The 14097-nt window shown below is 47.2% G+C and overlaps 2 protein-coding genes across 3 annotated transcripts in view; one reads left to right on the top strand and one right to left on the bottom strand.

Annotated features, from left to right (window-relative positions):
• The window catches only part of LOC109933965 (elongation factor 1-alpha 2), a 23655-nt gene extending 21379 nt beyond the window's left edge, over positions 1 to 2276 (top strand). For both annotated transcript variants that reach the window (XM_048608479.1, XM_048608480.1), the window contains exons 6-8: positions 148 to 404; positions 1201 to 1435; positions 1934 to 2276. In XM_048608479.1, coding sequence (XP_048464436.1) covers positions 148 to 404; positions 1201 to 1435; positions 1934 to 2064 — 623 coding nt within the window. In that variant the 3' untranslated portion in view covers positions 2065 to 2276. The remainder of the gene's footprint in view (positions 1 to 147; positions 405 to 1200; positions 1436 to 1933) is intronic.
• A 2924-nt stretch (positions 2277 to 5200) lies between these two features.
• On the bottom strand, positions 5201 to 13844 carry LOC125485492 (DENN domain-containing protein 3-like). The gene is made up of 6 exons (XM_048608511.1): positions 13803 to 13844; positions 12122 to 12291; positions 11359 to 11495; positions 9884 to 10002; positions 8736 to 8873; positions 5201 to 5832 (listed from the first exon to the last, which is right to left on the bottom strand). The coding sequence occupies exons 1-6, from the start codon at positions 13842 to 13844 to the stop codon at positions 5641 to 5643; spliced, it is 798 nt and encodes a 265-aa protein (XP_048464468.1). The 3' UTR covers positions 5201 to 5640.
• Positions 13845 to 14097: the final 253 nt, after the last annotated feature.

Raw genomic sequence — 14097 nt, 5'->3', positions numbered from 1 at the left:
CCAATACCCCAACTCACAGCCATATTCCTAACTGTCATACCAATCCTAGGCCTAGTCAGAACTTTAACTTGAACTTTAATCTGAGTCCTTCTCTTCCGTTGGGTTAGCATTGTATGGTATGACTGGGGTTTTGTTGCTTGTTGGCAGGTATTGGTACAGTCCCCGTTGGGCGTGTGGAGACCGGGGTGCTGAAACCAGGCATGGTGGTGACCTTTGCCCCCGTCAACATCACAACGGAGGTGAAGTCGGTGGAGATGCACCATGAAGCCTTGTCCGAGGCCCTGCCTGGGGATAATGTGGGCTTCAATGTGAAGAACGTGTCCGTCAAGGATGTTCGCCGTGGCAACGTGTGCGGAGACAGTAAGAACGACCCACCCACAGAAGCCTGCAACTTCACTGCCCAAGTAGGTAACTGGGATTGGGGAGGCGGGGGCATCGCAGAGACAGGCTCATAGCATTCACAGGGGCCACAGTACAGGGGTCATGGAGCAGAGGTCAGGACTCTGTGTTGGCCAACATTAAACATGCCAGAGAGAGAGAGAGACTGTGTCAGGGACAGAAACAAATAAATGAGGGGAACAGAGGGGAGATTGGAACCCTCCCTCAATTATCTAAAACACATGGCTGACACTGCACCTGTACTGTCAGACTCAAACCCATTTCACAGTGCAACACAGCAGGCTAGGCACACTGTCCCCTCGCTCTCTGGGGCAGTGGGTCTCACACTGTCCTCTCTCTGTGTGGGACAGTGGGTCTCACACTGTCGCCTTGCTCTCTGGGGCAGTGGGTCTCACACTGTCCTCTCGCTCTCTGGAACAGTGGGTCTCACACTGTCCTCTCGCTGTCTGGGGCAGTGGGTCTCACACTGTCCTCTCATTCTCGGGGCAGTGGGTCTCACACTGTCCCCTTCCTCTCTGGGGCAGTGACTGGGTCATTGGGAAAGATGTTTGTGCAGTAATCCAGTAATTGCAGAATGAGATGAACAGACAAGTGGACAGATACAAGCAGGAGAAAGGAACGTGAGGAAACGCTGATTGAGAGAGAGAAAATAGCAGGAGGCTGGTGTGGATCATGGAACATTCCCACTGGGGTGAACCATCAGTTCCGTGTTGTAGGTTTTGGAAACAGCCATAAAAGTGAGGATGATTTAGTTGAGAGTGGAGAGTTTAACCACAGAGTTGATAATATCTGTGTCCACAGGTGATCATCCTGAACCACCCTGGTCAGATCAGTGCTGGCTACTCCCCAGTCATTGACTGCCACACTGCACACATTGCCTGCAAGTTTGCCGAGCTCAAAGAGAAGATTGACCGTCGTTCCGGCAAGAAACTGGAGGACAATCCGAAAACCCTGAAGTCTGGTGATGCTGCCATTGTTGAGATGTCTCCTGGGAAACCCATGTGTGTGGAGAGCTTTTCCAAGTACCCTCCTCTGGGTGAGTAACCAGCAGCACATAGAGGCAGCTTGGCAATTCCCCCAAATGTTTTAGAGTCAGTGAAGGGCTTTCTAAAACATGCTCAGTGTTATAATAACATAGGAAGCTAAACAGTCAATCTGTGCACAGCAAGATCCCACAACAGCAACATCAAAACACAACCATCTGTCAATATGATAAATATTGCCATAATGCAAGGACAACAACAATAATAAACTACTCAGCTGAAAGGACAGAGGGCCTTGATTTGATTCCGCATTCAAAAGGCCCCACCCTCCGACAGTGCGGCGCCCCCTCAGCGCCGACCCTCCGACAGTGTGGTGCTCCCTCAGTACTGCATTGAAATGTTGCCTGGCACGGCTGGAGTAGGTTTGGGAACCCCTGACCTTTCTGTGTGGTGGATAAAGTGTGCTATTCACTGACAGCCCGCTGATGTTACAGGTACCTGTCCTCTTCCCATTTCCTATTGCTGATGCAGCGTGTGTCGGTGTTTTACAGGGCGGTTCGCTGTGCGTGACATGAGGCAGACTGTTGCGGTGGGAGTCATCAAGAACGTTGAGAAGAAAGCAGTCAGTGCTGGCAAGATCACAAAGTCTGCACAGAAAGCTCAGAAGGCTCAGGGCAAATGAATTGGAGGCCCCACAAGCACAAAGCCAGCGGCCCAGAAAACCCACCGCGGATACAAAGGCCATGTCTGTACATCTGCTTGTCAAAGCTCATTGGTGAATGACTGGATGTTAACTATTAAAGTCCAATGGAAGTTTTTTAAGAGGAAAAGCATGTCTCAGAATTTGTGAGGTACCCGATTAGTTTTATCAATAAACAGATGCGACCACACTAACGCCACTGCCTCAGTTTTTCCTTGAGAAGTGTTGGGACTGATAAGATAAGCAGGCATGGGACGTATGGGGCGTGCTAGGATGGGAAGGGCTAGGGGCGTTGCTGTAACGATCACCCAGGGAACTGAGAGTTCCACCCTCGTGTTTTGAGGGATTTGAAATCCGTTTTCAAAATAAAACCAAGCTTTACAATTGGGACCCAGTAAAAGTGGCCACAAAATGTAGCTCTTGCCGAGACCCAGTGTTACCAAGGCAACTGTTCCATTCACTTTAATGTGTCAATCCATCAATAAAGCCAGCTCCAAACCCCTGGACCTTTCACCCCACACACACACACCACTCTCTCCACTGTATTGGGGAGCAGGGGGGGCATGAAGTCTTCCGGAACACTGAGCCTGAAAGGAAATTTTGGATAATCCTGGAGGATTGGTGAGCAGAGAGAGAGAGTATTACAACTGAATGTAGATGATGAAGGTAGTCCATTCTGGCATTGAGGTTCTAAATGAGCTGTTAGCATCAGAATGTGATTGGAAGCAGAGAGCAGAAACATCTTCAAGGGATCAATGTCAAATTCTCCCAGAACAGGAACAGCACGGAGTTAGACACAGAGTAACGGTCCCTGTACATTGTCCCCATCAAACACCCCAGAGCGGGAACAGCACAGGTTTAAAAACAAGGTAAAGCTCCCTATACACTATCCCCCATCAAACACTTCCAAGACAGGGACAGCATGAGGTGACGAACAGAGTAAAGCTGTTTTAAACTGAATGTAAAGTTAACTTGACACTGTCCTTATCAAAAACTCCCGGGACAGGATTGCATGGGGTTAGATATGGAGGCAAACTCCCTCAATGCTTTTAAACTGAAAGTAAACAAACCTCGACACTGTCTCCATCAAACACTCTCAGGGACAGGGACAGCACGGGGTTAGATACAGAGTAAAGCTCCAAGTACACTGTCCACATCAAACACTCCCAGGGACAGGGACAGCATGGGGTTAGATACAGAGTAAAGCTCCCTCTACACTGTCCCCATCAAACACTCCCAGGAAAGGGACAGCACGGGGTAGACAATATTCTGATAATATTCAGAACTGACCAGTAATTGAGCAAATATTGACTGTAGACCAGTAACTGAAAGTGTCAATAACAGCTAATGCAGATTGAATATCTCCAGCAGTAATATGTTTTCCAAAGAATGTGCCAGATATTGATCTGAATCTGATGGGGGTGCGATTGAAAGGAAATCCTCCCAATGTCCCAGCACAGACCATTCATGCCATTCTGTATTCTTAGCTCTATCTGGCCTGGCTCTCTGAAAGTGTTCACCTGCTAAATCAAAGTTGCAATACAGTAAGACCATTGGCCCAACTCTTCCTGGTCAACCTTCATCCTCCACAGAAGGGAATTGTTTTTATTATTACATTTAACCATCATGCTCAATTTTTCTCACAACCAACAGTGTTTCACTATCTACAAAAAAATCTTATCTTGAACTTGAGTTTCTCCCTCAACCAGGTATAGAGTCATACAGCAAGGAAACAGGTCCAACTCATCTATGCTGACCAGATATCCTCAATTAATCCAGTCCTACTTGCCAGCATTTGGCCCATATCCCTCTAAACCCTTCCTATTCATGTACCTATCCAGATGCCTTTTAAATGTTGTAATTGTACCAGCCTCCATCACTTTCTCTGGCAGCTCCTTCCATACGCGCACTATCCTCTGCGTGAAAAAGTTGCCCCTCAGGTCCTTCTTAAATCTTTTCCCCTCTCCCCTTAAACCTATGCCCTCTAGTTTCGGACTCCTCTACCCTGGAGATAAAGACCTTTATCAAGTCACCTTATCCATGCTTCTCATGATGTTATAAACCTCTATAAAGTCACCGCTCAGCCCCTGACACTGCAGGGAAAAGACAAGCCCCAGCTTATTCGGCCTCTCCCTACAGCTCAAACCCTCCAGTTGTGGCAACATCCTTGTAAATCTTTTCTGCACCCTCTCAAGTTTAACAACATCCTTCCAATAGAAGGGCAACCAGAATTGTATACAATATTCTACATGTGGGAGTAAATGCACCAGCATCCACCTTTGTGTGAAGGTGCCGGTGTTGGATTGGGGTGGACAAGGTAAGATGTCACATGATACCAGCTTATAGTCCAACAGGTTTATTTGAAAACACAAGCTTTGGGAGCGCTGCTCCTTTGTCACCGCTGCAAACTGGTGTCGTGCAACTTCTGACTTTGTCCACCTTCGTGTGTGAAGAGGTTTCTCTGCCCTCTGAGCTAAATCACTTGTATTTAATCTTTGATCCATGGTTCACTGTTCTTAGCCTCTTCAAAGGGGAGGAAGAGATGAAGAGATTTAGCTTCCCTTTCAAATGTTTACACTTAATCACTTTGAGTAATGTGCATGTAAAAGATCGCAGCCCTCAGATCTGTCACTGCTCACCCATGTGTTAAATGGGACATCAAATCTCTCTGTCTTTGCACTTCAAGGTCAGAAATCACACAGCACTAGGTTATAGTCCAACAGGTTTATTTGAAATCACAAGTTTTTGGAGTGCAGCCCCTTTTTCAGGTGAAGTCACTGTAACCTGTTGTTGTGAGATTTCTGACCTTGTCCACCCCAGTCCAACACTGGCACCTCCACATTTTTGCTCTTTGCGTTTTACTGAGGCGTTTAGTGGGGGATTAACTCCCAAAGGCAGGAAGAGTCAGTTGATACATCTGAGTTTGAGAAAATTGGGGTTTGTTTTTGCAGTGATCTGATGATTTTGAACTCACTGTGGCTGTTGTCCCACTCAGCTCCCTGCCCCTAAGAGTGTTAGCAAGAAGGTGAGGACAGGGACTGACACTGAGAGGGGTCTGACACAAAATAATTCAGCTAAATATGACCTATAGAACCAACCACACAGAACACACATTTGGTTATGCAGCTAAGTCATAGTTTAAATAAGATTTAAAACAAAGGAATGTTAGATGTCTTCTTATTCCCATTGCACACCTTCTCGCAATAATCGTGCTGTTGCTTGTTTCTGGCCATGGGTCATCTTTGGCCATTGGCATCTTTGGGGTTGGGGCCAGTTGGCAAACAGCTCCTTTGATTCCGGTATGGTCTGAATTTTCTGATGGAAGGGTGGAGAGGGAAAATTGCACATCTGAGACCCTCCTGAGACAGGGCTGGTGAGGGAGGATCGTTCCTTAGTCACTATTGCTCCACCAATGACCACTCCAGCCCCTGGCAAGAGAGGGACAGAGGGAAAGGGCATCGAAACCCTGCCACCTCCAACACTGGCCCAAAGCAGTCTGACAGAAAAATAGCATCCAACACAACGAGACAGGGCAATGGTGGCTCTGTACCCAATGCCTCAGTCCACTTTCCAGATGATGGCTTTGCTGTCCTGTGTCCCACTCAACACATACCGATCTTCAGCTGAGCAGAGAGCTCCAATACCACCACAAGGAGCTTCCAGTTCCTTCTCCAGTGAGTAGCACTCTGAGTTGATGATATAAATGCATCCCTTTCCATTGTTGGTGGTTCCTCCTCCTCCAACCCAGACCTGGGAGGGGGATAGACAGAATCAGCAGGAGTTCACATTCCAGTTGGTGAACTTTGGGGGCTACCAGAGACAGCTGAAACCCACAGTAACACACACACACCAACTACATAAAAGTCCTATGATTGGAGAGTTGCTGGTGTCCCAGTTCAGACATTTAATAACAAAAGGATAACCTAATGTGTAGTTCTGAGAATGAGCTACTAAACAGCACCAAAAGACAAAAATCTACAAAGTGCCTTTACCCCTGAAAACAAGGGCCTCAGGCACTCGGAAACATCATAACCTGCAGGTTCCCCTCTGAATGGCACACCATCTCAGCTCGGAGCGAATCCTGAAGGGCTGTGATGCTTCCAAGTATCTGCTGCCCTTGTCCTTTTTGAGGTTGGAAGTTTGGAAGGTGTTGTCTAAGGATTTTTTTTTTGTTCATTGACGGGATGAGGGCGTCGCTGGCCGGGCAGCATTTATTGCCCATCCCTAATTGCCCAGAGGGCAGTTAAGAGTCAACCACATTGTTCTGGGTCTGGAGTCACATGCAGGCCAGACCAGGTAAGGATGGCAGTTTCCTTCCATAAAGGACATTAGTGAACCAGATGGGTTTTTCCTGACAATTGACACTGGGTTTATGGTCATCATTAGACTCTTAATTCCAGATATTTTATTGAATTCAAATGCCACCATGTGCCGTGGCGGAATTCGAACCCGGGTCTCCAGAACATTATCTGGGTTTCTGGATTATCAGTCCAGCAATGATACCACTAGGCATTCAGCTCCCCCATTTGGTGAATGAACTTCCAGAGGAAGTGGTGGATGTGGGTACAGTTACAATGTTTAAAAGACATTTAGAAAAGTACATGAATAAGAAATGTTTGCAGGGATATGGGCCACGTGCGGGTGGGTTGTACCAGTTTAGTTTGGGATTATGGTCAACATGGTTCATTTCCGTGTTTTATGACTTGATGACTGTAACTTCTGCAGTGCAACTTGTAGACAGTACACATTGCTACCACGGATTGTCAGTGGTGGAGGGAGTGGATGTTTGTGAATGTGGTGCCAATCAAGCGGCTGCTTTGTCCTGGATGGTGTCAAGCTTCTTGAGTGTTGTTGGGGCTGCCCCCATCCAGGGGCAAGTGGGGAGTATTCCATCACACTCCTGACTTGTACCTTGTAGATCAGATCATAGAATCCCTACAGTGTGGAAATAGGCCCTTCGGCCCAACAAGTCCACACCCCCTCAGAGCAACCCACCTAGACCTATCCCCCTAATCTACACATCCCTGAACACTATGGGCAATTTAGCATGGCTAATCCACCTAACCTGCACATCTTTGGACTGTGGGAGGAAATCGGAGCACCTGGAGGAAACTCACGCAGACATGGTGAGAATGTGCAAACTCCACACAGACAGTCGCCTGAGGCTGGAATCGAACCCGAGTCCCTGGCGCTGTGAGGCAGCAGTGCTAACCACTGAGCCACTGTGCTGCCCCTAAATGGTGGATAGACTTCGGGGAGTCAGGAGGTGAGTTACTCGCTGGAGTATTCATAGCGGCTGACCTGCTCTTGTAGCCACTGTGTTTAGGTGGTGAGTCCAGTTCAGTTTCTGGTCAATGGTACACCTCAGGGTGTTGATAGTGGGGTGGTTCAGTGATGGTAACACCATTGAATGCCAAGGGGCAATGGTTATATTGCATTTTTTTAAGAGATGGTCATTGCCTGGCATTTGCGTGGCATGAACGTGAATTGCCAGTTGTCAGCCCAAGTCTGGATATTGTCCAGATCTTGTTACATTTGAACACGGACTGCTTCAGTATCTGAGGAGTCATGAATGTTGTTGAATATTGTGCAATCATTGGTGAACATCTACGCTTGGGACTAGGAGTTAGGATTGGCATTAGATTTCGATTTGAGTGTGTATTAGAGGTTAGGCTAAGAGTTTAGATTGGGACCAGATTTGAGGTAGTGTTCATGGCAGATATGGTGTCAAATTGAGATTAGGGTTAGGGTTAGAATTAGAAGATTACCTGGAGTTACAATTAATATTAAGGTTTACAATCAAATTCAATTGTGTTTAAGGTTAGGGGTTAGATTGAGTGTTGGGGGTTAGTTTAGGGTTGGTATCCTGTTTAGGATGAGGATAAGAGTTAGAGGTTATTTGATAGTTAAAGATATGGTTGGCTTCTGGATAGATTGGTTAGAGCTAGGATGAGTACAAAAGGGAGATTAGTTAGCGTTAAGGTTAGGAATTAGTTAGGAGTTTGGGTTAGGAGTAAACAAGGAGTTAATCTCAGCATTAGGGGTCAGACAGGGATCTTGTTATTCTGTCATGGGATGTAGACATCACTAGCTGGCCAGTCATTAATTACTCATCACTAGCTGTCCTGGGAAAGGTGGTGGTGAGCTGCCTTCTTGAACCACTGCAGTCCATTTGGTGTAGGGACACCCACAATGCTATCAGGAAAGGAGTTTCAGGAATTTGACCCAGGGACGCTGAAGGAACCGTATTAATTAATGTTTATATAGTGAGTCCAGTTCAGTTTCTGGTGGATGGTAACTCCCAGGATGTTCAGAGTCAGGGCTTCAGTAAGGGTAACATTATTGAATGTCAAGGGGTGGTGATTAGATTCTGTCTTGATGGAGATACTGACTGCCTAGTTTGTGTGTGGCGATAATGTTACTTACCACTTGTTACAGTTAGTAATAGAGTTAGGGGTCAGGGTTAGGGTTTAGTTTGGAGATAAGATTAGAGTTAAGGCTTAGGAATTAGTTGGTGTTGGAGTTAAGTTCCAGGAATAAGATATGGTTACAGATATGGTTTAGGGGTGAGTAACATGTAGAGTATCCATGAGGCGTTACTTAGGGGCTCTGGTCGGATATTTGACCCTATTGGAGCCATGTTAGTTACATACCTGATTTTTGACGTGAATCATGCAGGTAATGTTTGAGCAGCCTGGCAGTGGGATAGTTTCAATTGGATCCTTGAGATCATCTGTTTTCCAGATGTACAGGTTCGCTCGCTGGCTGCACACAACCCAAAGTTCATCTCTCTGCAACAGGAATTCAGTCTAGTGTCAAATATGTGCTGCCTCTCTGTATTCACTACATAACCGCCAGCGTGGGAAGAGGGGAGTGGTGGTTTGGAGGGGACTGCTCAAGCCATTGTCTGCCATGACAGTGCGCCGCTCCCTCAGCATTGACCCTCTGACAGCGCGGCGCTCCCTCATCACTGACCCTCTGACAGCGCGGCACTCCCTCATCACTGACACTCCAACAGTGCGGCGCTCCCTCAGCGCTGACCCTCTGACAGTGTGGCACTCCATCAGCACTGAGCCTCTGACATTGCAGTACAAGGTATGAGTATTTGCGTGTGCGTTTGTTTGTTGTTTTGTCAAAAGGACTGAAATAAGTTAAGGGAAGCATGATAATTCCCCTCCCACCCAGCATTGATTTCATACCCCACATCCTCTTCCCAACACTTCTCATACTAATATCTCCACCCCTCAACCTCCAACTTTTGATGTCATCTGTCAACCCGTAAAAGTCCAAGACCACAACCCTCCCACTCCGTGATGTCATCGGGCAACCCTCCCACTCTGTGATGTCACCTGTCAACCCTCCCACTCCGTGATGTCACCTGTCAACCCTCCCACTCCGTGATGTCATCTGTCAACCCTCCCACTCCGTGATGTCATTGGTCAACCCTCCCACTCCGTGATGTCATTGGTCAACCCTCTCACTCCGTGATGTCATTGGTCAACCCTCCCACTCCGTAATGTCATCTGACAACCCTCCCACTCCATGACATCATCAGTCAATCCACCTACTCTGTGATGTCATCAGTCAACCCTCCCTCTCTGTGATGTCATCGGTCAACCCTCCCACTCCATGATATCATCAGTCAACCCTCCCACTATGACCATCACACCAGATATAAAGCCACAACCCCCAATCCTTCAACACTCCCCCCACTGACCCTCCGACAGTGCAGCACTATGACCCCTGAAGTGTAACCTCTCCGATGTCTTGACGTCATCTCCAGGGGCTGGAACTGAGATACCTGAGGGATGATGAGGAAGTCAGTCATGAGGTTGGAGCTACCCTCAGGACTTGGTGTCAAGGTCACCTCCTGGATCTGTGTCCCATCTCGAGCAAGGACCAACAGACTGTATTCAACACCTGGGAAAGATATACAAGGGGAGAGAGAGGGAGAGGGAGAGAGAGTTGGAGAGAGGAGAGAGGAGAGAACGGTAAAGAGAGAGATAGAGAAAACAACAAGGAGAGGGCAAGAGAGGGGGAGAGAGAAAGAGAGAGAGAGAAGGAAAGAGGAGAAAGGGGGAGCGAGAGGGAGAAAAACAGGAGAGAGAGGGGGAGAGAAAGACATAGAGAGAGGAAACAGGAGAGGGGAAAGAGATTGAAGAAAACAAAAGAGTAAACAGGAAGTGCAATAGAAAAAGAGACAAGGAGAGAAATGGAAAGGGAAGAAAGAAAGGATAGACCAAATTGTGAAGATTGAGAGAGAATAACGGATATATAAAATATATACAAAATATGAAAGAAAGAAGAGGTGATAGGAGAGGAGCATTAAGATAAAAAGAGAGGAAGAAGAGATAAATGCAAAGAACAAGAAAGCGGGAACAGGAATATGAAAGGCCAAGAGAATCGAGGAGAGAGCAAGAGACAGAGAGAACGAGAGATAGAGAGAGAGAGACAGAGAAAGGGACAGTGAGAAGGAAGGAGGAAGAGAAAGGTGAAGAGTAGAAGGAAGTATTGAAAGAAATGAGAAAGATAGAGAGAAGGAATTAAATTCAAATTGGTGTATCGATTGTAAATTATTCTAAACCTCCTGAATGCCTGTGTGAGGAGATGGCACTCCTGTGGTGAGATGACCCTAGACCCTGGATACCCAGAGGTTTCTCTGGTCCGGACCAGACTCTGATTTGGTCAGACCTTACGAGATGAGAATAAACTGAACAAACAGATCAGCAGCATTGAATTGTGAGAGGAGGAGATGGACAGAAGCAAGGGGCACTCTAGAAAATCAAGAAATCACAGAAATGACATCTGAGAACACAAGCCATTCAGCCCATCGTGTCCAAGACAGAGAGGGGTTCATTCACTTTATGGTACTTGGGATGTCGAAAAGCATTTTGTAATCATTAAGGCATTCCTGATGGGTAGTCATTACCGAATTGTATGAAACATAATGACATATTTGTGCAAAGTAAGCTAGGAGGGAAATTGATGGGATGAAGACCTTATAATAAAGTTTCTATGATATAGATTGAGGGATTAATACTGCCCTGGTCACCAGGAAGAAACTCTTATGTTCTTCTTTAAAAATGGTTGACACAGGGTTCGGTTTCACAATCTGTTCAAAATCTTGGTGTTACTGACATACTGACTGGATCAAGATGAGACAGCACAGCACACACTGGGAATTACAGCTGTCTTACTGAATAACGATCATCACAGATTCTGTGTCAATCTCCAGCTCCCTCACTTTGCCCGAGAGAATGATGTGACAATACTCACAGCACCAGATGTGGTCGTGATGCAGCAAAATGGATGTGAGCCTCCAACACTGAGGTAACTGGAACTGGCTCTTTATCTCCATCAGTCCTGGGTCCCACAGCAGAATGGAGCCGTCCAGGCTACAGGAGTAAATCTGACTGGAGTGGAAATGAAATCTGCTGAAGTTCTTCCATGTACTGTCTCTCTCTATCTGTGTGTCCCCCTCCTTATTTATTACAGATGTGGGCATCACTGGCCAGGCAGCATTTATTGTCCATCCCTAATTGCCCATAGGGCAATTAAGAGTCAACCACATTGCTGTGGGTCTGGAGTCACATGTAGGCCAGACCAGGTAAGGATGGCAGTTTCCTTCCCTAAAGGACATTGGTGAGCAGATGGGATTTTTACAATAACTGCTGGTGGTTCCTTGGTCACCACTAACTGAGACTAGGTTATTGCATGGCTGGAGTTTCTCAGCTTCTCATGTTTGGATTTGAACTCACTTTCTGCTGGACATTCAGCCCTCAGCTTACTGGGTTCCTAGCCCATAACATGACCAAATCATCCGGGCCCCTCGAGATTGTAGGTACCAGTGAGTGGGGATCAGTGCCTTTTCCAGTATCCCTCAGAGAGTGGGGATGGGGTCTGGCTGGATACCTGGGAATTCTGAGTTGACTTTGACCTTCACTTTGGTGAAGGAGGCTCTCTCACTGGTTTTCCAGGCGATGGGTGAGGAGGGAGGGACGGAGCGAGGTGTAATTGTGGGTGTGGGGAGGTGGCTTACCTGATAGTGTCCCCATTCTCCTCTGTCTCCTCCTGGATCATGTCGGACACTTGGTTGCGATGACCCACCAACCTCTTGTTGCAGGTCATGGTGAGCGCGTCAATGATGTAAATGGATGAGTCTTCTGAACCCAGCCACACCTGCTCATACCCAATGCCAATCATACAGTTCTACGCCAGGAGAGAGACAGAGAGACTGGATCAGCACTGAGCAGCTGGTCTCCTTTAAAACATACTGACTTTCACTATTGTGTCCTTTAAGGGGTTGTAAACCTCAGTTTTTGTTTAATTTGGCTCATTGTTTTGTTTAAACAAAATAGTTCAGGGTCTTATGGTACAGAGGTAGTGTCCCTATCTCTGGGTCAAAGAGTCTGGGTTCAAATCCTACCTCAGGGTGTGGTCGCCATGAAGTGTATCACAACATGCCCAGGCAGACTGATTTATGAAAGAATTGAGACAGAAGGCCTTGTGCCAGGCCTGTCCCCCAGCGCTTGGTAACAGCTCCCACACACGATGGGTGGTAATGGTCTGAGAAAGGGTGTCTGAGTGAGAGCAGGTGGTTAACTGAGCTTTCTGTCAAACTGAAAGGGAACTCTTTTCCCCAAAACAAAACTTTGATCATCTGCCTGATTAGCAATAAGCAGCAACAAATACGACAATTCAAACAGAAAGAAAACAATTTAAAGGACAGTCACTTTATCTTCAATGCCCCGGTCAAACGTGGTGGGATCCTGTCATATGATGGAGAGGAGCCGCAGTCCCCTCCCCGTCTTTGCCCCAGTGGCCGCACACCTTTTTTGGCTAATCACTAGAAATTATGGGTTATGGAGCTACATCCACCTGGGAATCGTCATTGATGTTGTTGGCATTTCGACCATTGCTGCAGCCACTAAAATGCAAAGGAAGGTTGTCCTCTTCATGGGGACTGAAAGGACTCGGCTCTAGAGCAAGGGTTCACTACAGTTGGGACTTTGTGATCCCCCGAAGGCCATTCTGCCATTTTAGCCTTCAGGAGTCCATGGGCCAGGTGTATGTGGACTGTTTTAGACTTCAGCTCCTCTGCCCTTTTTAAAGAAGTTAATGCTAAATCTTTCATTGCAATTCAGCTCCTGCTCTTTGAACATTTGGTGTAGAGAGGGGCAGATAAACTGGGGGGCTTCCTCATTTTCATCAGGTCAGAAAGGTGCATGGGACCCTGTTTGCCTGTCCCTTCATGAGATTTGTGGAACATTCCTTGTTCCGGTCCTATTCCGGATGCACCTGCAACTCTTTCTCTGATACATTGATTATATCATCGGTGCTGCTTCCCTCTCTCATCCAGGATTGGAAAAGATCATTCATTTCGCTTCCAATTTCCACCCTTCCCTCCCTTTCACCTGGTCTATCTCTGACTCCTCCCTTCCCTCCTCGACATCTGTTTCCTTTTCTGGGGATAGACTGACCACTAATATCCACTACAAACCCACTGACTCCCACAGCTACCTGGACTATACATCCTCACACCCCACTTCCTGTAAATCCCATTCTCTCAGTTCCTCCGTCTCCATCACGTATGTTCAGATGACACCAACTTCGAAAAGGGAGCCTCCGAAATGTCCACCTTCTTCCCCAGCACCGTTGTCGACAGGATCTGACCCATCACCTGCACTTCAGTCCTCAAGCCCCACCTTGTCCTTACCTACCATCCCAGCAGCTTCCACATCCAGAAGGTCATCAGAAGCCATTTCCGCCTCCTCCAGCGAGATACCACCATCAGACACATATTCCCCTTCCCCCACTTTGTCCACCTTCCGCAAGGACCGTTCCAACTGGGACACCCTGGTCCACACTTCCTTCACCCCCAACACCTCCCCCCAGCCCTATGGCACCTGCCCCTGTAACCAGTGAAAGTGTAACATTTGCCCATTTACCTCCTCCCTCCCCAGTACCCAAGGGCCCAAACATACCTTCCAGGTAAAACAACACTTTGGCCACACG

The sequence above is a fragment of the Rhincodon typus genome, chromosome 19 (genome assembly GCF_021869965.1).
Source record: "Rhincodon typus isolate 14 chromosome 19, sRhiTyp1.1, whole genome shotgun sequence".
Lineage (NCBI taxonomy): Eukaryota > Metazoa > Chordata > Chondrichthyes > Orectolobiformes > Rhincodontidae > Rhincodon > Rhincodon typus.
Note: the sequence above shows the minus strand (reverse complement) of the source record. Positions and strands in the feature narration are given on the sequence as shown.